This window comes from Sceloporus occidentalis, unplaced genomic scaffold (genome assembly GCF_023333645.1).
Source record: "Sceloporus occidentalis isolate IW3139 unplaced genomic scaffold, rSceOcc1.0.p SCAF_3, whole genome shotgun sequence".
NCBI lineage: Eukaryota > Metazoa > Chordata > Lepidosauria > Squamata > Phrynosomatidae > Sceloporus > Sceloporus occidentalis.
In genome coordinates, this window is record NW_028316983.1 from 85,679,618 (window position 1) to 85,705,257 (window position 25,640).

The 25,640-nt window shown below is 43.0% G+C and overlaps 1 protein-coding gene across 8 annotated transcripts in view; it reads left to right on the forward strand.

Moving 5' to 3' along the window:
- NFIA (nuclear factor I A) overlaps window positions 1–25,640 on the forward strand; it is a 573,426-nt gene that overhangs the window by 152,287 nt on the left and 395,499 nt on the right. For 3 of the 8 annotated variants that reach the window (XM_089515286.1, XM_089515291.1, XM_089515289.1), the window contains exon 1: window positions 23,976–24,334. The exons of 4 other annotated variants lie outside the window; for them this stretch is intronic. In XM_089515286.1, the coding sequence (XP_089371412.1) occupies window positions 24,308–24,334 (27 nt within the window). In that variant the 5' untranslated portion in view covers window positions 23,976–24,307. Of the gene's footprint in view, window positions 1–23,974; window positions 24,335–25,640 lie in introns of those variants that run through there. One more of the 8 variants, XM_089515287.1, reaches the window with a different exon arrangement.

The window sequence follows — 25,640 nt, forward strand, 5'->3', positions numbered from 1 at the left end:
CTGAAGGCACTCATGCATAGTCACACACTATCCAAAAATGTGCAGCTGTATGGCTGAAACTAGAATCTGCCCATTAAATCATTTGTTGAACAGTGAGTAAACACATAAATACATCCAATTATTAAGTGGTTATACTCTAGTTTGGACTAACTATAGGATGTAGGCCCATGTGAAATGGTTACAACCTCTGAAACTCCACATGTGAAAACATGAAATAAATATGTCCATTGCACAACAGTCAATAAAATACAAATGCATGTGTAAGGGAACGTACACATGCGTATGACTCTTTACAAGATTCTGGCCTATGTTTCTATGCTAATTCTTGAAACCTGAGAGACAAAACTGGAGAGTTGGAGGGTATTCACTTCCTATAAGGTTTCTACTCCAAAGAAATTTTCCATAAGTCCCCAAATGTCTAGCATTGCAGCAACTTAGAACTTCAATATACAATTTAGATATCAAAATAAAAAGGACACAAGACCCAAGCAGAGGTCTTCGTCTTAACTCCAAGTGACATTGTCTAGAAACAGAGTGAGATGTGGCAATTAGAAAGACTGAAAACCATGATATTAAGTGTGACTTATCTATAAGTGGGAATGTGTCAGGGAATTCCAACATATATTTGACTGGGGAGAAAAAGAAGCTTCTAAAACAAAGAACTATAAAAATGAAGTAAAGGAAAAGTCAACATCATATCTATTCAAAATGTTTGGGAGCTGCACAAAACTACAGTAATGGGGATCAGCTGGCACATATGCTACAAGTCTAGAAATACAGTAGTCCAAGAAGTTACCACCATAGTTAACAAGCAGTATTTCCCTATTAGAGGGCAAATGAGGTTTTTCAAGATCTTGGTCAATGGGGAGTAGAAAGAGGAGTACAAAAAACTATATAAAGAAAATGCAAGTAGATTATAAAGGATACCAAAGGGATTTTGAAGAGCATATTATTAATAGTGATAAAACCAATAGTATTATCTTGATAAAACATATCAAGATTGTATGTTGTACCACCAAAAGGACCACTAAAAGAGGATAACAAGAAGCAAGATTAATTATTCTGCCTTCTTTGCAAAAGTTGAAGATCAGATACATTTTTCTAGTAGTAAGTAAAGAATGGGAATACAGTGAGAGACCACTAACTCATTATTGATCTGGCTGTAGATGTGAAGAGTAACATTTCCAAGTTATTTAGGATGATTAGAATGTGAACAGCTCCAAAGTAATTTCTCTCAAATGTAAGAATGGTAAACAAGTATAAAGTAATGCATGTTGGAGCAACAAAACCAAACTTCACTTATACATTAATGGGATCTGAACTGGCAGTGACTCACCAAGAAAGACATCTTGAGATTGTTATGGATAGCTCAATGAAAATATCAGCTTAGCCTAGCATGCGACTGCTATGATGGTGGTGGTGGTGGTGGTGGTGGTGGTGGTGGTGGTGGTGATGATGATAGCTATTGTTAAAAATGGAATGCAGAATGAAACTCCCAATATTTTTTTTGCTCTAATATAGCTCTGTGGTTCCACTACAGTGAGAATACTTTACACAGGTTAGCTTATCACACCTGAAATTGTACATCTGGAATAGGTGCAGGGAGAAGGCAGCCTGAATGATCAGGGGCTTGGAACAACTTGGCTGGCACATACATTTGTAGTGTTTCAAGCATTTTAAGTTAGAAATAAAGCATGTAAGGAGAAACATAGTAGAAGGGTATAACATTATGCATGGTGTGGAGAAAGTAGATAAGAAAAATGCTGAACTGTAGGAGATTTGGGACAGATAAAATTAAGCACTTCTTCACACAATAGATAAACTGTGGAATTTACCACAAGCTGTATGATAGATGCCAACATGACTGGCTTTAAAACAGGATTGAACAAATTCATAGTAGGTAAGCCTATTAATATCTGTGAGTCATGGATATGTATTTGCTTCTGTGTCAGAGGCAGTATGCCTGTATGCCAGCTGCTTCTCATAAGCATCTTGCTAGCCATTGTGTGATAGGAATGCTGAGCTAAATAAGTCTTACCTCTGATCCAGCATGGTTCCTGTTATGTTTCTGTTAGAGTCAAATGCTTGTGTGGCCAGTATCTGTACATGGAATGGTATGAGGGTTTATCTTGACCTTCTCCACAGGCAGCAAAATGTATTGGGTGATACATTTTTAATTCCTTTTTGAGATGTAACTCAATGCCCTGTATGTATTCTCTATTCTAGATCAAGAGCGGGAATCCTGTCAGTGAACTGCAACTTCCAGCAGTCTGCACAACTGGCTACATTGGCTAGGGCTACTGGGAGTGGCAGTCTAACAACATCTGGAGGGCCACCCAGTTCCTATCTCTGTTACAGGCATACTGCCAAACAGCTGGGCGTGCCAAGATGGTATAGAATAGTTGATCGTCCATTTGTTTTGGACCAACTCCCAGTTGATTGCTGGTTATGGTAGCTGACACCTCTGGGAGCTGAAGTTCAAATAATTTAAGGTACCAAACATTGGGAGCTACTAGTAATGGGATTAGTTAGAACCAGGAAGTGTTGGGTCCAAATACTGTATCAGTATAACATGATGTTAACAGATCATCTTGGACTCGTCAGTATTGCTCAGCCTAATCCTATCAACCCCAGAGGGCTCCTATGAAATCACACATTATTGGGAAGAAAAGTGACATACAAAAGATGAAGCACACGTTTGGTTTTTATGGAGTGCCCATCTTTTCTTTTCAAATGCTGAGATTTAGTTTGAAATAATTTTGAAAATGCAGGTAACAAGAAGGCAGAACAATGCACAATCAATCACTTCTTAGGAGAGAACGAGCAAAGGGAAAGAAATGAGCCTTCAGAAAATCTTGGGTGGTCTTGTAAGATGATAAAAGAGCCCTTCTTTGACTTTTTATTTTTCTTCTTTCCACTTTCTTGGGGAACTTACATTGAGATAGCACCCTATAAACCCTAAATCCCTTTAATTGTTAAATTTGGAGTTAAGCTGGAAAAACCATGTAACTTATTTCCAATCAAGTCTTTTTACCCTTTATAAAATACTACATATAAAGCATGAAGCAACAGAGTTGGGTTGGTTTTTTCTGACTGTTCAATGTACATTGACTACACTCATCCTTATTTTGCTTGATAGGTGCTTGGCCACAGCAGTCCATGCCGTTATGCCACAATACTTCCATTTTATTTTCATTCTTTTCAGCACTGAGACAAAGTAGTGCCTTTCCATTGTCTGCAATTTGTACAGAACACAGCAGCATGACTGCTTATTAGCTTGAGAGGAAGCAGCCATATTAGTCCAGCTTTGCACTATTTCCATTGGCTCCCTAAAGAGTGACAGACAGAATTTACAATGACATTCTTGATAATAAAGGCAGTGAATGGTTTGGGCCCTGGCCATACTTGAGATTTGCTTTTAATCCTCTCTGTGCTGAATATCTGTGCCAGCCAATGTTAGGAGATATTCTGTGCCACATCTGAAGCTGGTTATTAAGCCTTTGTGATAGTAGCCTCCAAGAATCCTTCTCATTTCTGATTTCACCACTGTTACATTGTACAGAATTACTGTGAAATGTAATTGATGTTTTTACTTTGTTAATTATAGTTTTTGTTATAATTATTAAATACATAGAAATTGTTACATGCACATTTATGTTGTTATTATTATTATTTACCCCTAAGAGTAGTAGGTGCAGAGATATTACTTATAATGAATAATGCACACAATGAAAAAAACCACCGTGATTCTGGATTTCCTCAGTTGGCTCAGGAATAAAATATATGTACTACTGGGACCAAGCTTGAAACAATACAAACAAAACAAAACAGGCTTGTATAGAGAGTATGTCTTCAGTGGTTAAGACAGCAATACAATATGGCCTTCAATTGAAATGTTATACGTCATACACAACTACAGAGAGAAGCAGTGCCCTACCAAAAGACTTCAGTTTCAGGAGGGCAGGAATTGAAATTTGCAAGATTCTTTTTTTTTAATCTTCAGATCCAGTTGTTAGTGAAACAAAGTACAGCCACTGAATTAATGGGATTAACCTATGTGTTGACTGGCCATACAGCAATTACTGAATGGATCTAGTTTACATAGGACTAACAGAATGCTAGCCCATAGAAATGGGAGGATACACATTCTGTTCTTGGAATTGTGGTGAGCTGACACAATCCTTGTCATCTCAAGTCTGAAAAGTACACTAACAAAAAGAAGTTGAGCATATTATCTGGAAGATTCATGGTTGCCAGCTATGTTGATTTGGTTATGTCAGTAGGCAGTACTTCTTACTTTAGCCCCAGCAGATAAAAGGTATATTTGTAATATAGCAATAGCAATAGCAAGTACATGTCTATACTGTTTATTATTGCACTTAAGCACTCCCTAAATGGTTTACAATGTGTAAGCTAATTGCTCCCAACAAGCTGGGTACTCATTTGAGCGACCTTGGAAGGATTCCAGGCTGAGCTGACCCTGAGCCCCTGGCTGGTATTGTACTCACAACCTTGTGGTTTGTGAGTGAGTGGCTGCAGTACAGGCATTTAAACTGTATGGTGGCTGTACTGTGCCACCAGGGCTCCTTAACATGTTTTATTGGTGCAACTTAGGTCACTTTTCAAGATTTGGAATTTTATAGAGTTTTTCAACTGGAAAAATGGAAGGACAAGGGAATCTTAGGCGTAGATATCAATCAAACAATATATATTTACGTGATTTGCAAATAGCCTGTAATCAAAATGGATTTTTTTCCAGTTGAAATTTTTGCTTTCTCTAAGTATCTAATATTCTGTTACTCGTCTGTTCATTTTCAATTAATCTAAGTTAGTCCAATACAATTAACTTGTTTTGTATCTTCTAACTTGATCACTGCTCTTCGGAGTTATTTTTTTTAAAAAAAGTTTTAACCTTTTTATTTAAGGATACACACACACACACACACACACACACACACGTACATAATGTGAAATTAAAGATATAGCCGTGTTAGTCTGTGGAATCAGTATGTAGAGAGCTCTTGTAGCACCTTTGAGACTAATTGGGAAAAAGTAGTTGGTAGCATGAGCTTTTGCAGAATTCAGTCTACTTCCTTGGATGCATTTGTTGAAATCTATGAAAGCTCATGCTGCCAACTTTTTTCTTTCAGTTAATCTCAAAGGTGCTACAAGATCTCTCTACATAATATGAATTTGTAAATATTTTTAAAAGAGGGGGGAATAAAATGACTTGCATTCTTCAGTTGGTCACAGAAATTATGACATCTAAAACAGCCCCAAACCAACAGTCCCTGCTTCCAGTTGTGGATCTACAAAATATTTCACATCTACTCTTCATTTATATATGCTTCTTTCCATGTCAGTTCTCTTGACATGTGCTGGTACTGGTATACCTTCCTTCACCTTCTCCTGTTCAACTACTGGTGCTTTTATTCTGGGAAGAGAAATCTGTGGCACCTCAGATATTGATGAAGTCCCTTCAGCACTAGTCAGTATGATCAATGATGAAATATCATGGCAATTTTTTGTCTAATGACATCAGAAGGACCACAAATTTTTCATCCTTGCCTCTGTCTAAACTGGAAATGGCTGAGGTTCAGGGAGATGCTTAATGGCACATTTATTTAGCCTTAGCCAAAATGTGTATCTGAACAAAGGTGGAATGACTGCTATCACAAAATCTAGCAGTGTTAAGGAAGATAACAGTAGCAGAAACAGATGGCCAATGGCGACAGAAATCTCAAAAAGATAGCAGCACCCAGGTTTAATACTATATGTCTCCAATGGGACAGCTGGTGGTCAGTATATGGTACACTTTTCATTGACAGAAAGTTTCATGGGTGATTAATTTGTTTTCTCCAGAGTTGGACATTACATACATTTACAACCTTTTTGAGGAAAAAATCTGGTGACATTTAAGATGCCCAAGAGTAATTGTGTTGCATGGGCATGGGGCCAGTGGTTACTATTTTCTGTTTATTTAATATATTTATGAACCTTGTGCCTACTGGGTATCTATGGTGATATTGAGTAAAATTACAACAAAAACTAAGGAAATATTTCTACATAATCAAAGACAGTGAACACTGGAGTAAAAACATTCACTATAATAAAACTTGTAAGTGGAAGAAAAGTAATATAAAACAATGTCACAAATCATTAAAAGGCAGATGGAACTGGACATTTTTCACTTCTCACCCACATCATAACAGAGTGTGAGCCAATTAAACCTTTCTACAGCTGAATTTCTATAATTGGGCTGTTGCTACAAAAAAATTCCTTTTAATGTACTGAACAACTTAACCTCCCTAGGTGATGGGACATACAACATAATCTCTGTTGTAAACTGTGGGTAGGTTCACATTGGAGGAGACAATCTTTCTGATGTTCTGGCTCAAAACTGGGCTTTGAAACATAAGATCAGTAACTTGAAATGCACCTGGAGGTAAACTGAAAACCAGTGAAATTTGTTCATGTCCTTGTATGGTCTTTAGAAATTCTTCACCACCACATTTTGCACTAGTGATACTTTTTGAACACTTTTCAGGGGAGACTCCATGCTGAGTATGATACTGTACAATAAACTGAGCTAAAGGTGATTAAGATTGCATCATGGTAGCAAGGCCACAACAGCGAAAGCTGGAGGAAAACCACCACCACTTGACTTTCGATAACAGTGGTAGATTATTCAACACCCCCGTGCTGCATACCTGATATTTCAAAAGGAATGTTGTGTGTGTGTGTGTGTACACTTTCAAGTTGCCTATCAACTCACGGCAACTACATGAACTTTTCAAAAGGTTTTCTCAGACAAGGAAGATTCAGTGGTGTTGCCAGTTCCTTCCTCTGGATTATAGCCTACAACACCTGGTATTCCTTGGCAATCTCCTATTCAAATACTAAACAGGCTGACTGTGTCTAGCTTCCAGGATCAGATGGGATCTGGTGCCTTTAGGGCAATGGCTCTTTAACTCTTTACCTCGCAACCCCCTTTATGTGTATGTTGTGTCTCCTCTTGACATAGGAGATTTTGACACAGGGAAAAGTGATGGAAGCATAGCAGGATGCTCCTGTTACTATCATGCAATTCGACAAAGATTTTCAAACAATGTTTCATGACATCACAATAATCGTGTCATTATCTCATGAATAAAGAGAAATTCTAGTGCTGCTTTTTATTCATGGTACTTTTCATGGGACTTTTCTTTCTTGACTCAGCAAAACAAGAATGAAACCAAAGTCCTATACCAACCAAACATCCTATAACAATAGCAAGGGTGATAACTTCAAATGCCCTCAGAGACACATCAGAACCAAGAATATATCCCCTTAGGAATATACCATAAGAGCAAAATAATAGCTGTGCTGGATGAGACTACAGGCCCATTCCATCCAGAACTCTGATCTCACAATAATCAAGCTCACAGGCACGGTATGAGTCCACCAGAATCCTCCTCCCCATATTTCCAAACAACTGGCATATTGGTGGAAATATACAGTCATCATGACTAGTATCCATTGTTAGCCTTTTGCTCCATTAATCTCTCTAATTTCTTTTGAAAGTGGTTCAAACTGGAAACTGTCACTGCACCTTGCAGCTGTGATTTTCAAAATGTAACTTTTCATTCTATGAAGAAGCACTGCCTTTTATTTGTTTATTTATTTTTGATTCTGCTATGACTTAGCTTCAGTGGGTGACATTGGGTTCTAGTACTATGAAAGAGACTCCCTACCCCTTTTCATCTTGGGTATCATGGTGGAAGAGAGGCTGGATATAAATTCAATAATTTTTTTTTACCTCCTGTAATGTACTCATTTGCCTTTCTTCTTGCTTAAAGAGCTGTGAAATCCTAACTGCCAAGATCCTAGTCTAAGACATCTACCAAAATGTCAACGGTTGTTTCTGTTCCCAACTGGGCCTGAATGCAAACTGAGAGGAATCAAGATGCTCTCATCCAAGAAAGAGGTTACAGTGCTCTCACCCACTCTATAATCCAAAAATCAACAAGAGGTATTTTGAAGCTGTCCAGTACTTATCTAGGGTAGTGGAAGCTAGTGAAGACATGTTAAATGAACTTCTTATGACTTCTTATTTTTGTTAGTGGAATATAAGTCTGTTTGAAGGAATAGTGTACAAATTCTAGCACCCATGTAGTCAGTTCTCCATTAGTGGCTGTTATAAAACAAAACAGGCATGGCACTATGGAACATGTGTTAGGCTTCCGCTTACCCATCTAAGCACCATGCTCACCTCCTCAGACAAAACATATGTTCCTCATCCTTAAAAACTTTATAGGTTGGGTCCCAACTCCAAGATATTTCATTATATATGCAAATATTCCAAAATCTAAAAAACTCTGAAATCCAAAATACTGTATTTCAAATTAGCCATGCATCAAATCTAAACCCTATTAGATACAATATCACATGCACAGCCTAAATGCATTTGCATGGACATAAGCTCATGTGATTAAAGTGAAAGTTTGGTAAGATGTGATGTTTTTAAAGAAAATTTAAAATGATTTTTTTTTTAAAAAATTAATATTTCAAAAAGTATGGGGCCTCACCTTTCTCTTCCCACTGAGCCTCAGCCCACTTCAGTGGCCTCAGTGTTTTTACAAGGATACAGGTGAACACCACAGCCTGTTTATGCCAAAAGGCAAAATGTCTGAGAAGCAGTAGTGTTGCCCTCTCTTAGGGTGTCACCTGGTGTTGTCCACACACCCCACAGCCACCTAGTGATGCCTGGAAATAATGAGGCATCTCCCTAGTGATGTCTGAGTGTCTGTTGCAACTCCCTGTAGCCAGCCCAGTCAACAATCCGGTTGCAGCTCTTTGGGCCAATCGAAGCTTCGGGGCACTTTTCAAAAGCAACTTCATGTAGCGCACATAACAGTAATCCAAATGGGAGGTAACCAAAGCATCCATTGCCATGGCCAGATCTGATTTCTCCTGCTGAAGTTGGCTAAAGCCCAACAACATCTAGACGGCAAGAGGTTCCTCATTGGTGCTACCTTCTCCTTTCAATTGGAGATGAGAGGGGCTGAAACATTTGCATGCAAAATGTGTGCTTTCCCACTCTGCTATCCTACAGACTGAATTATAGAGCTGTCTATGTTTAAAAAACAGAAAGAAAAAAAGGTAAGGTGTTACTCCAGAGATAAAATTGGAGGATCTAGGAATCTTCTTATAAAAACAGTATTTGAAAAGGCAGAGTGTGGTATTTTAGTGCTAGGAAAACAATTTGACCAAAAAAACTGTATTTAGATATTCTTTCCCATGGAATCACATGGATTTCTTCTGCAGAAGAGACAAACTACCTTGCATTTTTAAAAGCAGCGTAATGTGCCTTCTTTTCCCTGATGTGAATACCTCAAGCCTTAAATATGGCTATGAGATCCTAGACATAAACAAAAGCATCCACCAAGGGATATTCTTGTCCTGTCATAATCTCTGTAATGGCTCAGTTTGGGCCTGTTAATATTAGCAGGCCCAAACTGAGCCATTACAGAGGTTATGACAGGAACATTTTTTAAAAATTATTACAGATGTTATTTTACAGAAATAGGATCATCCTTCACTGGACTATTTTGTGTCCCCCACCTCCTCTCATGCACTGTAGATGCTGGTTACTTTGGGAGGAGGGGAATGTTAACAGGGAATACATGACTTCCTTATTCCAACAGCACCACTGGCTTTGTTGTTGTTGTGTGCCTTCAAATCATTATGGCAACCATAAGGCAAACCTATCATGGGGTTTTCTTGACAGAATTTGTCCAGAGGGGGTTTGCCACTGCCTGCCCCTGCAACTGAAAGCGTGTGACTTGCCTTAAATCATCCAGTTGGTTTCCATGGCTTAGAGAGAATTTGAACCCCAGTTTCCTGATGGCCTAGTAACTAGTTCAATACTCAAACCACTACACCCACTGGCTCTCAATGACAATTACAATGGTTCCCGCGTAAGGCGAATTCCACCTATGCTCGAGCCCATTCAAGTGAATGGGGCTCGTGCACACAGCGACGTGATGGCGTGGTGACAAGCGCACACCATGGTCGCACGCCCCATTCATTCGAATGGGACATGCCACACCTTGTGCCCCGTGTGCTCCCCGCAGCTTGAACACGTATGCTCAAAGTCGCATATAGCATGCCCACGTATAACACGGGTGCACTGTATTAGCTCAAAGAGGAAGCCAGCAAGAGGTTGGGTAACTTCAGGGATCTTTCCACCTATGTATAGCTGTATGAACTACTAAGCGATTCCAGGTTTTAATGAATAAAGGAGTTTTGTTTAGAAAATATGTGAAGATGCACACAAACATACAAAACTAATGTAACCTAAGGACTACACAAGGCTAACAGAAAAGGAAAGGTGTGAAGGGTTGGATAGTCAGAAATCAGGAGTTAGAGGGGTGATAATTACCAGTACGGAAGAGAGATTCCCATGGAAAGCAGACAGTGGCTCAGACAGAGACTGAAGAAGAAACAGTGAATGAGAGAGCCCTCTGTACATACAGGAGGCTAAAGCTGGGGCTGATATTTATATCTGATTTCTTAGCCTTAGGGGTACTTGGTGCTGTCTTGCTCTGTGACTTGAAGGCACACAACAACAACAACAACAAAGCCAGTGGTGCTGTTGGAATAAGGAAGTCATGTATTCCCTGTTAACATTCCCCTCCTCCCAAAGTAACCAGCATCTACAGTGCATGAGAGGAGGTGGGGGACACAGAATAGTCCAGTCTTCCCATGGAAAGGACAATAGGATTTTGGAATGACATGACATTAACTTTGCAGTAAAAAAAAACTGATAAGATTTGAAACAACTACTGGATGGTTGGATAGGAAAGGTGAATAGGGACACAGACTGGAGTAAGAAGGACATTTGGTCCTGAACTGCTCTGTGATGGGACTTACTCAATCCCTACTGCAAGAGGATATGTAGGAAGGCTGGAGGGTGGAGAATGGAGTAATAGGCAAACCCATTTAGACTTTATTTATTGTTATCTAGATTGTCCACAAGGGTCAGTATGGTAAAGTGGTTTAAATGTTGGATGATGGCTCTGCAGACCAGGGTTTTATTTCCAGCTCAACCAAGAAAACCACTAGGTTACCTTGGACAAATCACATGTTCTCAGCCTCAGTGGAAGGCAACTGCAAACTTCCTCTGAACATATCTTGCCAAGAAAACTACATAATAGGTTCGCTTTAGGGTAACCCTAAATTGGAAAGGAGTTGAAGGAACACAACAACAAGGTAATCCATGTGTCTTCAGGCCAGCCTGTCTTTCCCATGTGAAAGCTTCCAAGTGTTTCAAAGGTCATCATGACCTCTTGAAATATGCCTGATGCTAGATATCAAAATATGAAAATATGAACCCCATATTCCAGCTAGAGGGAGTGTAGGATATGTAAGGAAGGGACGTCCTGGTGACTGTTCCCAGGTTTTGGAATCTCCTCCTTCTGGAGACCAGGGAAGCTCTCTCCTTTCGTTTGCAGGTGATAACTGTTCTATTCTCACAGGCTTTAAGGAACTGACTGCTTGGGCATTTAATAATGTGCTGTATTACTTAGTTTTAACTTTTGCCTTTTCAGGGTTCCCCACCCCATCCTTAATTTTTTTTAATTTTCGAGATAATTTAACTTCACAGTAAGAGTAACGTCCAATATACTTTACTTAGGGGCCATTCAGACTACCTTTTACCCTGGTTCAGAAACCAGATTAACCATGGGAAGTTCAAATTGGCCCCAATTCTTCCACAAGCAAAATCGAGGCTTCCACACCCGTTCAGGGGCAAATGCCCCTTGACATGGGTCTTTTGAAAGTGGAGTAAAAGCTGTATCTTTTGAGAAAAAATGGTCCAGCAAATAAGAACTTCGCCCTGGTCATGATTGGGTCAAGTTCAGGGGAGGGATTTGGGTCAGAGAGAGGGCAGAGGGCGGAACATGCCTCCCCTTCATTGAGGCAAAGGAGCTGGAGGAGGAGAAGGAAGGAGCCGGAGAAAGGGTGCCAAGGGCAGAATCGGGGCTAAGGAGGAGGATGGAGCTGGAGAAAGGGTGCCAAGGGCAGAATCGGGACTAAGGAGAAGGAGGATGGAGCCGGAGAAAGGGTCAAGTTCAAGGGCGGGATGGTCAGAGGGAGAGCAGAGAACAGAACATGCCTCCCTCTCGCACGCAACTTTCTCTCTCTCTTTTTATTTTTTATTTTTGACAGACTATGTGAATGCTTTTTGCTACAGGGTGATACATATAGACAGAATGTGTGTGTGCTTGTGCTACATTTCCCTTTCATTTCCTTGCTCCCGTCAGGGCACCTCACTTTGCAAGAGGCATTATTATTATTATTATTATTATTATTATTATATAAGATGCAAATGCTACAATGCGAATGTTACAAATGTTTCCCTTTCAATTTGGCAAACTGATACAATATGGAAATGCTTTTGCCACACACAACACACACACACACCTGGAGGTTTTTAAATTTGAGTATGCACACACTGCCGCCAGTTTTTTTTTAAAAAGGAGTGGATAAAGCACCCATTCCATTGGCCAATGGCTGTAGGAAACATCACCTTTGATGAAAGTGGAAATTAATTTGATTGACAGCAAAGGAGCCTTCATTTTAAACCGGTACCGCAAATGTGAACTTTGGAGGGGTAAATTACCCCGATTAAAGTAAATGATAGTGGGCACTTGCTTCCGGAGAGATTTGGGAGGGGGGAGGATCTGCCCAGTTCCATCCAGGGCAAATGGGCTAGTGGGAATGGGGCCTTAATATATTTTATCTGTATCTGTTTAAATTTTTGTAAGTCCCCTTGTGTTGCAATTTTGAGGGTAAGGTGGAATGTAAAAAAAAAAAAAAAAATAGCCATAGTACTGGTGGTGATAATATTTTTGATGTTGAGTTAATGACTTTGTTAAGAACTCCCAAACAAAGGTATTACTCTGATTTCCATGCATTAAGACCTTCCAGCAAGGATGATGTGCAATTGTACTCTCCTCTCCAGTTCAAACACAAATTGGCTTTGATGCGCCTTCATTTTCATGGTGTTTACTCCCAAGTACATTTTTAAAATGTGCAGTAGTAGTCAGCTGAGTGGGATTCAATTATTTGTGCATTCAGAGAATGTTGGGCATGACAGTGGAAAGCCTCTAATGATCCTCAAAGGTGCAAGACTGCACATGTTTACATGAGAACTCCCCCTGAACTCTGTGGGACTTACTTCTAAGTAGACGCAACTGGCATTGCCCTTGTGTGACCTCTATTTAGCTAAAGATAAAGATGTTGGAGATGGAGAAGGGACGATGTGGTGTAGTAGTTTGAGCATTGGACCATGACTATGGAGATCTGGGTTAGAATGGTTGACCACTGGTTGACCTTGGGCAAGTCACTCTCTCAGCCTCAGAGGATAGCAGTGACAAACCTGCTCTGAAGAAACTTGTCAAGAAAACCCTGTAATAGGGTCATCATAAGACTCAAAACAACTTGAGGGCACACTACAGCAACAATATCAGAGAGGGAGGAAAGGCAGAGTGGTGTAGTGGTTTGAGCACTGGACTATGACTCTGGAGATCCTGCTGGGTGATCTTGGGCAAGTGCACAGTCTCTAATCCTCAGAGACTCGCAATCAATGGCAAAACCCACTCTGAAGAAACTTGCCAAGAAAACCCTGTGCAAGAGCTAACATGTTGGACTGCAACTCTAGAGACCAGGGTCCAATTCAGTCATGAAATCCACTGGGCAAACATGAACAAGTCTCATGCTCTCAGCCTCAGGGAAAAGCAATGGCAAACCATCTCGGAACAAACCTTTCCAAGAAAACCCCATGATAGGATTGCCGTAGGCCGGGTCTTCGTAGGTCAGGAATGACTTAAAGGCACAATAACAGCAAGGGTCCCCTGAAGGTCTCCATTAAGTCAAAACCAACTCAAAGGCACCCAACCACAACAACTGGAGAGGGAAAATGGGCAAAAATGAGCCATCCTGCAGAGGGCCTGCAGCAGTTTTTTGCTCTTCCCCAGTTCAGGGTGACCAAATGTCCTAACCGCCAAGGAGGACAAGGCACCACAAAGTGCAGGACAGGCAAGAAATATATAAGAAAAACAATAAAAAACTCTTAGAAATGTAAATCCACCCTTAGTCCTGCTCCAAATGGAGGACATTGTGGGATTCCTCCTGGACAGAAGGTCATGAAATGGAAGACAAGTCTTGGAAAAGGAGAATGTCTGCCCTAGTTAAAGCCCACCAGCTCCTCTCCTTTCAGACATTGCAAGGTGATCCTGCAGAAAGGACTGGCACTGGGCACAAAGGGCAAGAAAGGGAGCAAGAGGAAAATTTGAGTGCCTCTCCTTTTTTCTTTCCTTCCTGCTGTCACTGCAGTGTTTGGACACAGCAAAAGCAGGAAGGAAGGAAGGAGAAAAGGAGAGGCACTCAAATCTTTCTCCTCTCTTGGCAGACCTAGCTGGAGTGTGCCTAGAGAGGCATTAATTCCTGCGGCTGCCATTAGCTCAGCCCTGGCTTCCATGAGAATGGACCTCCTCTGTGTGTGTGTGTACGTCTTTGGCTGTATGTGGTTCCTATACAAATGGCAGTGATTGCATCTGTTGAAACCATTGCAACGTCTGCAAAGTCTAATGGGGTGGCAAGTTTCTTCAGAGGGGGTTTGCCATGGCCATCCTGAGGCTGAGAGAGTGCGACTTGCCCAAGGTCACCAGTGGGTTTTGAACCTTGATTTCCAGAGTCATATAGTACTGCAACATTCAAACCACTGTACCACACTGGTTCTCAATAATAACCTTAACCAGCTGAATGTCATCTGAACTGTTCCATTGAATGAATACAATCTGATCTGAATTCCAAACCATTTGAGCCACCACAACAACTTGACAAAGTGCAGGCCTAGGAGGACTAACACTGCCACATACACACACCCTGCTTTCTCCTATTTTATTTATTTATTTATTTATTTATTTATTTATATAGCGCTGTAGATTTGCATCTGGTTTTAAACACCTTTGCCTGTTGAAGTAGCTAGTGGAGCTTCGAAAGCGTGCAACATGCATATTGTGCATTTTGGTTGGCCCCAATAAAGGAATAATAATAATAATAATAATAATAATAATAATAATTTATATCTGTTGCCAAACAATCAAAGCAGCATACATCTAAAAATCAGTCCAATACACAATACATCATGTATATCACTGTTGTGTGGAGTTTGGATGTACTTGTACTAACCAGATGGGTAGTTAGCTACATACATGTCTTATGGGATTTCAGTCAAACCAACTTTTTTGTATATGCCACAAAAAACCTTCCCACAGCACTGAGCCATGGCAGTTAGTGTCAAATCGGATTATTTCTGCAGTGCAGATGCGCATAAACACACCTTGTGTGTGCGCATCCCACATACATGTGAAGGCAATCCACCCAGGACGCCTCTTAAAGTTTCTCACGTAGTCTTTATATACATTGCCATGCAGCATTGTGCAGCTTCAGTCCTCTGTTTCTGGGAAAGAAAGAAAGAAAAAAAAATGAATGCATATTCATCGATGGCTCTTATATTGCAGTTGTTTGCTTTGCTGTAGCCTCATTGCTGCAATAATACTGTTTAGTGGTGTCTCAGCCTCGAGGATCTCTCTGCAGAAAACCAGCAGCAGAGGGGATGGGTCCCTCTGTGCAATACAGGCTCTTCCCTCTTCTCCCACCCCTCCGTTGGAGAAATCCGCTGAGCTCAACGAAAAATCCCCCCCCCTCCTCCTCCTCCTCCTTTTTCTCATAGCATTTACTCCCCCACGATCTCATTGTACGTGCTCAGCTCTGGAAATAAAAAGAGAGAGAGAGAAAGACGTCTGGGATCGACAGGCATCCCAGCACAAAAGGAAGTGTCTAGACTTTGGGCTGTTCTAATTGACAAACCCCTGCTCTAATCAATGCAGGAAAGGCACATGATGGACGAGAGCACAGGCCAATAGGAGGAGAGGCAGGATGGTGTAATCTTGGCATTGACCCAAATGGGAAAAGAGAGAGAGAGAGATTTGGAAAGGGGGGGGAGTTGCATAGCTGCAGTGTGTATGCACATATATATGCAACTCCCCCCATTTCCAAATCTCTCTCTCTCTTACACATCGCTGCAGTAAGTTGCCTGTTGGACTCCCAGGGGTGGGGAAAAGAGTTTTAGGCTGCAGTACCCAGGTTTGGCACCGCTTTAACTCTTTGTCTGGCTCAAGGCTATGGAATTCTGGGAGCTGGAGTTTGTTGTGGGACCCAGAGCAAAGATCTGTGGTTTGAGCCTTGGACGACGACCTTGGGAGGGCAGGGCTCTGAGGCTGAGAGAGTGTGACTTGCCCCAAGGTCACCCAGTAACCTTGGGGCAAGTCAAACTCTCTCAGCCTCAGAGGATGGCAAGGGCCAACCCCCTCTGAAAGAAGTTACGAAGAAAACTTCATGATAGGTTCAACAACTACAACAACAACAAAGGGACTTCTTCGCTCAATTTTTCTCCCTCATTTTTTTTTCTTATTTCCCCCCTTCGTTTCTTCCTCATTTCGCTTTAGAAAAGGGATTCCTTTCAACTTGTTTAGCAGTTACTTTTTATTATTATTATTATTTATATATTATTATTATTATTATTATTGTGGAGCCTGTAGTGATTTGTGGGACGCATGTGTGGCGTTTCCCTTCCTTTGCCTCTGAAAAGCAGTGTCCAGCTAAAATAATAATAATAATAATTAATAATAATAATAATAATTAATTATATTTAATTATATCTAAAAATTTCAGTCCAATACAGAATACATTGTTTATATAACACTTGTGTGGAGTTTGGATGCACTTTGCAATGAATCACATCTAATTACATTTAAATAATTGTATTTAATTATATTTAATATTACTTAATTTTAATAAATAATAATATTAATTTTATTATTATTATTTTCTTATATCCTTCTTTTTTCCCAATATAGGGACTCAATTGGAAACTTTTTTTAAAAAATGATAATAATAAAATAAAAATGTCAATTCATTTCGAGTAGCAGCGTCCAAAACCCTTTCTATGGAGACTGGAAAGTTGCTGAACTCTGCATTCACACTGGAAAAATAACCCGGTTTGGCACCGCTTTATTTCTTTGTCTGGCTCTAGAGTTATGGAATTCTGGGAGTTGGAGTTTGTTGTGGGGCCGAGAGCGGAAGATTAAAGCTGGTGCCTGTGCGCGCGCCCCCGCGCGCTCCCTGGAGAGAGACGAGAGAGCGCATTCCCCCGCGCGCCCCCGCCTGCTGCATTCCTTCCTTCCTTCTCTTCTTCTTCCTCCTCTCGGTTTCCTTCCTGGAGGGAATGACTTGCTCGCTCGCTTTGCTGTTTGCAAAGTCTGGCCCTGGTTTTTCCCTGGATCGGAAATGCCCTGCAGAGAGTTAGAGAGAGAGAGAGAGAGAGGGAGAGGGACCAAGTGCACCACAACCCTCTGGCCTTGGAGACCCAGCCTCTGGCAGCCTTTTCCCCTTTGTTTTTGTTCTGAGGTCTTTTCGTCTTCTTTGAAATCTCCCTCTCTCGCGGGATGGGTGCCAAAGGCTGTATCCGCACTGCAGAAGTAATCCAGTTTAATTTAGATCAATGCTATGGAATTTGGGGGACTCTATAGTTTGTTGTGGCACCAGAGGTCTCTCACAGAGAAGGCTAAAGTGACTCGCAAAACTACAGTTCCCAGCATTCCAAAGCATTGAGTCCTGGCAGTTAAAGTACTGTCAAACTGGATTAGCTGTTTGACAGTGGAACACACTCCCTCGGAGTGTGGCGGAGTCCCCTTCTTTGGAGGTTTTTAAGCAGAGGTTGGATGGGGGGGCTTTGATTGAGAGTTCCTGCATGGCAGAATGGGGTTGGAGTGGATGGCCCTTGAGGTCTCTTCCAACTCTATGATACTATTTCTACAACCCGGAGAGCGTTGGACTGTAGCTGAATCCTCCCTGTAGAAATAATCCGGTTTGACACCGCTTGGCTCCCTGCTATGGAATTCTGGGATTTGTAGTTTGTGTCAAACCGGATTTTTTTTGGCGAGGATGCAACCTATGACTCTGGAGGCCAGGGTTGGAATCCCGGTTCTCCCATGGAAACCTACTGGGTGACCTTGGAGGGATAAACATTCCCACTTTGAAGACTTTGAAGGCACACCGCAACACAACCTGCGGAGGAACCTGACCTCTTGTAAATACACACGTATATTATGTACACGGGTAAACACTTTGCACACTCTGCCTCCTGCGGGGCTTCCTTCTGAGTAGATCTGCTTTAGGCCAGGGCTGCCAGTTTGCTCACCTTGGGAAGTGTCTTTTAAAACACAAAACATCCTTTGGGGGATCGTTCGGTTTGTAGTCGGATCTCACTTGAAGGAAAGTGCCAAGAAAGTGACACTTCCAGCCCACAAGTCCCTTGGAAAGGAAACGAACCGTGTTTGCCTTTTGGGAATGAAATATTTGCATTTGAAGAAGTCAAGGGAGTTACTTCAGGGAGTGGAAGGGAGGAGCAGTGTTGAACTGGAGAAATAACCCGGTTTGGCACCGCTTTAACTCTTTGTCTGGCTCTAGAGCTATGGAATTATGGGAGTTGGAGTTTGTTGTGGGGTCCAGAGCGGAGCTCCGCTCTGGACCCCACAACAAACTCCAACTCCCAGAATTCCATAGCTCTAGAGCCAGACAAAGAGTTAAAGCGGTGCCAAACTCAAACCCCAGCCGGAAAAAAAACCAACCCTTCTTTAAAATCATATTAATGCGATTTCCCGTTAAGTCCTCTCCCGCTAATATATTCAAGATGGTCCGTATAATATAAGTGAACCCTTCGCGACGTAATTTATATATATCCTTTAAAGAGGATTTCACTGGAGGCTGGCGAGGTAAAAGTTCCTGCAAAGAAAAAAAGAAAGAAAGAAAGAAGGTTGCAAATGCAACGCCGGGCAGCCTGCCAGGGAGAAGATGGACAGGAGGAGGGAGAGCAGGGAGGGAGGGAGGCATGGCAGAAAGGAAGAAAGGAAGGAAGAAAGAAAGTCTTCTCTCCACATACAGAGAGAGCATTTTCCAAGGGCCCTTTTTGGGCAGACTTTGGGCAGCTCCTTTAAGGTGTCTCGAGCCCTTTGTGATATATATATATATATATATATATATATATATATATATCCTCTTTAGGCTTTGTAGCTGTTGTTGTTCAAGTACTAGAATCGTAGAGTTGGAAGAGACCCCAATTGCCATCCAGTCCAACCCCTTTCTGCCATGCAGGAACTCTCAGTCAAAGCATCCCCGACAGATGGCCATCCAGCCTCTGTTCAAAGACCTCCAAGGGTTCCGACCTATGGGCGACCCTAAGGCAAATTTATCATGGAAAGTTTTCTTCAGTGGGTTTGTCATGGCCGTCCTCTGAGGCTGAGAGAGTGTGACCTTCCCAAAGTGGGCTTCCATGACTGAATGGGGGATTCGAGCCCTATATAACTCTCCAGAGATATATAGTTCAAACCATTACACTCCTGACTCAAACCACTGCACCACTCACGGTCTTTCTGTACTCCATGCTTCATATATACTTTCAGTTTGTATGGATATGTGGCAACCGTCCCCTTTTCTTCCGACCTTACGCTCTATGCTGGAATGTTTTATCATCATCATCATTATTATTATTATTATTTTATATATTTTCGGGATTTATATTCCGCCAATGCTCCGGGAAAGACACTTTCGGGCACTTGAAACAAGATTTACGTGTTGTTGTTGTTGTTGTTATTGTGTACCTTCGAGTTGTTTCTGACTTATGAGGGCGCACCTATCATGGAATCCCATAGCCTTGAGCCAGGACAAAGTTAAAGCGGTGCCAAACCGGGCTATTTCTCCAGTGTGGAGGCAGCCTTTTGTGTCTTTTTGGCGGCCGGGCGGAGGAGGGGAAGGCGAGGGAGGAGAGGAGAAAGAGGCGGGAGCGGATGTGAGAGGCTCGGTCGGTCGGTGCTGAACTTGGACGCAGAGGCTGCCTAGGGGGCGCAAACCATCGTCCCACGTCCAAAAGTCTAGTTGCGAAGGGCGCCAAAAGTTACTTAAGATAATATTGCAAACCACAAAGAGCTGGAAACCGAAGTAGAGCAAAGCCGCCTGGCAGCAAAGAGACAGAGAGAGCCGCAGCCAAGGGCCCGATTTGGCCTTGATGTAGCAAATCCCCGTCTGCCCTGGTCAGCTTCCTCTACTACACAACATGATGAAGGGAAAGCAGAAAGGGCGGGAAAAATACTCACACACACAAACACACACACTCATACTTTACCTACTCTGGTGTATTAGCAAACTAGCAAAAATTATTGGGCCACCTCAATATGTTTTAGACACGAAGGAGAATTAGCAAAAAGGGGTGCCTGCCCACAGTGGATATATATTCCTCTTGACTGGTTTTACGTATAACACACACACACACACACACACACTCTTTCACATGTTTATGTGGAAGAGAATGAGTAAAAATGGAGAACCTCATTCTGTTTCAACATGGAAGAGAATTAGCGAAATGGGTGTCCACACTAGAAAATATCTGTGTTGAATGGATTTACATGTAATACTACACACACACACACACACACACACACACACACACACACACACTTACATATATTTAGTCTATATGGAAGAGAATTAGCAAAATGGAGAACCTCATTATGTTTTAGATATGAAGGAGAATTTTATATGTGAAAGAGTATTAGCAAAAATGGGTGTCCACAGTGGAAAATATTTGTGTTAACTACATATACAGTAATACCACACACATACACATACACTTAGCAAAATGGAGAACCTCATTATGTTTTAACATGAAAGAGAATTAGTGAAATAGGTGTCCACACTGGAAAATATTCACGTTAACTAGTTTGACATATAATATTACACACACACACAGGTTTAACATATATGGAAGAGAATTAGCACAACGAGGAATCTCATTTTATACAGGAAAAAGAATGGGCACAATGGGTGTCCACAGTGGAAAATATTTGTGTTAACTAGTTTCGCATATAACACACACTCTCTTAGATATGATTAATCTAAATGTCAGAGAAGTGGCAAAATGGACAACCTCCTTATATACATGGAGAATTAAAAGATGCCCATAATGGAAAATATTTGTATTAACTGGTTTCACATATAAGAATACACAAACGTACTCGCACACGTACATATGTAGCAAATTGGGCCACCGCATTGTATTTTATACACGAAAGAGAATGACCAAAATGGATGCCCACCATGGAAAATATTTGTGCTAACTGGTTTCAGATATAATATTATACATGCTTACTTTAAAACCTCCTTCGTACTCTGTTGCTAAAATATATTCCAACAACTTGTTGGGTCTTTTAAAACCCCATTTCTACTTGTTTTACTATTCACACAACGTCCAGGGCACTATGAGGAGGGTGTTTGAAAAGCATGCCAAGCTGTCAGCCTGTGGCTAACCAGTTGTGCGCCTTTTTGTGCAGCGTTGGGCTTCCCATAAACACCTCTCTTGTGGCAGTTGCAGTGTCATGTTTGCCAAATCCTGCTAATGGTGGCCACTGTAGTCATCAGCTGGCTCAGGATGGACTGAAAATGGGTGTATGTATGTGTATGTGTGTGTATATATATATATATATATAGCACTGAACTTGTGGTGCAAGTAGGAGTTGTATCCAAAACCAGGGCTCAGAGATGCTGTTTTCTGGGGGGACCTCTGACTCCTAGGATCAGGGACATTTAGGGAAGTTGTAGTCCAAAAAATAACTCCTCCGAGCTCTAGACGTGAGAAGGGTGAGTGTATTTAGTGGGCCCCAAACCATCCTTGGAGATGTAGGGATGAAAAGGGAAATTGTATAATGCGCTGAGAAACCAGCGCAAAGTCAAACGTAATAAGTGAAGGTTTAAAAACTTCAGTAGTTTGTCAGTTGTTTTTCCGTCTGTGTTTGAGTTCTTTGCGAGACACTCAGCCAGAAAATTCTGTCGAGGAAACTTTGGAAAGCCAAGAGCTCCCAGCAAATGTTTAGTTGGGTGTGTTTCCATGTCACTGACAGGTATTGGGCTATTCTCTTCACATGTTTTTTTTTAATGTCTGAATGGAAAGCCAGGCTCATTTTGCATTTAAATGAGCCATTTGTGATCCAGAAATGATAATAATTTTAATGAAGTGCTCAACTTTCGGAAAAGGAAGGGCCTCCAAAGCAGAAAGATAAAAGTAATAAAACAACTTAGGCCTCCTTCCTGGATAGCTCTGGGCCATGTATTTTCTCCTAAAAGGCCTCAGAGTCTTTTTAAAGGCCTCATAAACATTCTTAACTTTGAAACACCTAAATCTCTGCCCCACAAAAGAAGACTTGCATGCAGTATGTGGTATGTTTTGTGGTATCCTCTTCATGTTTGGATTTCTAACTTTCCCCCAGCCCCCATCTTGTGAATGGCTGTGGATGTTTAAGTGTCTGGAGGCTGCAGCTTGTTGGGAAATAGGAGGCAGATCAGAAAGGGCTGGCGTAGGAGAGAAAATATAAGACTCAATAAAAGGAAAAGTTGGCTGACTGGCAACTTTCCAAACCCCCAAAACCAACGCTTTGCTTGTGCCAAAACAATGCATTATGAGATAAATAAAGGACAGAAGGCTCAGTTCTAAGTCGAAGCACTTTTAAGTCGTAACTACTTTATTGCTTGAGGGTTGCAGTCATAGAGCTGTGCCTTATCAGTAAAATAAGCATCCTTGGCTATAAAGCATCCTAAGTAAACAACAACAACAAGAAGACCATCACAACAATGACATTCAGATGGTCTGTACGGAATGTATTTGGCTCTGTCCTTCACTAGCAATCCTGTGAAGCTGTCCGTACAAATGATACCTATGTTTATCTGAAAATACCGACCCATTGTTAGCTCTAATATTTACATAAAATAACCCTAGGTGAAGAAGACTTCAGGGGCATAATCTCTGGAGGTGAGGTAGTACCCTATTTTAAGTTTTCTCTCCCCAAATATGTCCAGTGCATGGTGCCTTCTCTATTAGCCCCTTGCCAGAGTTTGGTCAAGGCAAATGTATACAATCATAGAGTTAGAAGAGACCACAAGGGCCTTCTTTGCAATATATGTTTATGATCTAGAAACTTTCCCCCCTTTTTCTGCCTGGAGGTGAACACATTGTAGACTCCTGTCTCAGTAATCTTGTAGCAAGGAGAAAGGCCTTCCTCACTGAAGATGGAGTCCTCCAGGGGATCCCCTTGGAAGGTCTTTTGAAGAAAGGAGGGGACAGTGTGTATGTGCCTGCCTCTACATTTCCTGTGTGTGTGTGTAGCTGCCTCGCAGTCGACCTCGACTCATGGGCGACCCTGTGAATGACTCCTACTAGAACCATATTATAGAGCTGGAAGAGACCAAAGGGGGCACCCAGTCCAACTCCCCTGCCATGCAGGCACACAGAACCAAAGCACCCATAACTCCATGGATGTGTGTGTGGAGGGGGGGAAGCGGGGCCAGCCAAGGAGTGCAATGTGGAGGACACACCGAAGTAGTTTTGTTTGCTTAAGCCCATCCTGCGCGCAGCCTACAGCCGCCGGGGAGGCCTTTCCCTGCCTGCGAAGGGCTCCAGCCATGCCTTGAGAGAGGGACCGGGGACAGTCCGGGAGGGCTGGCCGAGAGCTCTAGCACCGCAGCCCCCCTTCCCTTCCCTTCCTTCCCTCCCCCGGGCAAGGCAGGCAGGCAGGCAGGCAGGCAGGGAGCTAGCTGCTCCTGCTCCTGCTCCTGCTCCTGCTTCTGGTGGAGCGTTGCAGAGCGGAGCAGAGAGAGGCAGGCTGGAGGCAGCGCAGGTTCCCGGCGAGAAACTGGAGCCCGGGGCTTCTTTGGCTGGGAGCGCGCAGGGGAGGAGGAGGAGGAGGAGGAGGAGGAAGAGGGGGCGGCGGAGGAGCAGGAGGCGGCGGCGGCGGCGGAGGAGGAAGCGTGCACTATGCCTTTAACGCCTGGGTCCAGTAGTAGCCATGCCTAGCGGGATAGTGTAGTAGGGAAACTCTAGGCGGGGTTAAAGTTCAGCTCATGGAGCTGATCCGCGCGGGCTGCAGTTGGGCAGAGTTGGAAATGTGAAAGCAAGAAGCAGGCTCGGGTCTCTTTTCCCCTCCCCTCTTTCTTTTTTTCCCTTCCTCTCTCTCTCTCTCTTCTCTCTCTTCTCTCCCCTCTCTCTCTCCCTCCCTCCCCTCCCTCTCCCTCCCCTCCCTTTCTCTCTCTCTCTCTCTCTCTCTCTCTTTCCCTCCTCACACACCTCCAAGCCACAAAACCCCCCACAGCAAGCATGTATTCTCCTCTCTGTCTCACCCAGGTAAGAAGCTCTTGGGGTTCATTCTTTTTTGGCGGGGAGGGAGGGAGCGAGGGAGAGTGGAATGCTTTGCCGGAGGATTGGAGGCTGCGATGCGGGGCAGGAAGGAGGGCGGGAAGCGGGAGGAGAAAGTAACTTTTCTTCGTCCCCCTTCGGCTCCATTCCTCTCTGCGCTCTGCGCGGCCCTTTGCGCCCCCGACACAGGGCTCCTGGCGCCTGGCTATCAAGGGCTGCTTAATTCATATTCAGGGGTTCTGGGGGGGGGGGTCCTGAGTTTTTTTTGGGGGGGGGTTGCGTAGAGACACACAGTCTCTCTCTCTCTCTCTCTGTGTGTGTGTGTGTGTGTGTGTGTGTGTTTTAGGACTCCCCGCACGTGTCTCGCAGCCTTTGCAGCCCCATTCCATGCTTGGTCATCTGAAATCAATACTCACTGTTTGGTGCTTCCTAGGCGGCGGGAGGCATGGAAGGGGAACAACACAACACACAGAGAGAGCCCCTTCGCTGCTTTGCAAGGGGTTCTTGTTGTTGTTGTTTGGGGAAGTGTGGCATAAAGTACACCGCCTGCTGCATGCACCTCCCCTCCCTCCCCTCGATGACTGCATTGCTTTATTCTCCTAAACTCCTTTAGCACTTTGGGTTGTTGTTGTTGTTGTTGTTGTTGTTGTTGTTCAGCAACCTTTGGGTTCGAGCTTTTTGGCGGAGAGGTGGAGCTGGTGGCGAGATGCATTGCACCTCTCTCCTTTTCTCTCTCGATCCTTTGCCCTTCTGGCCATTGCGCCGAGCTTTTTGATGGAGAGCTGGAGCTCCAAGGGATCCTGCTGCCTGCCGGGGCCGCTGCGGTTGCAGTTGCAGTCGCAGTTGCAACACCAGCAGCAGCAGCAGCAGCAGCAGCAGCAGCAGCAGCTCCTGCATTACTTTGCTGCCCGTTAGTCCCTCCGAAAGGCCAGGCCGGGATCCGCAGCCCAGAAGGCGCCTCCTCCTCCTCCTCCTCCTCCTCTGCCAAAGGCTCCTTGGCACTTGCTCGGGTGGTGTCACATTTTGCCCGGGGTTGTTTCCTTTGGGAAGTTGGGCTTGCAAACGTCCTGTCCGGGAGGAAGGCGAGGAGGAAAGCGGGAGAACTTGGGGGGGGGGGCAGAGAGAGAGAGAAAGAGAAGCCCCCTTTTTCCCTGCAGAAAGTTGCTTGGTCCCTTTTGTTCGACTCGCAGCGCAGTCTCTCCTCGCAAATGCACCCCCCCCACACACACACACACCCCACATCTCCTGCAATGCAAAGAGTAATGCAGTCTTCTGGTTGCATTACTCTGACGCC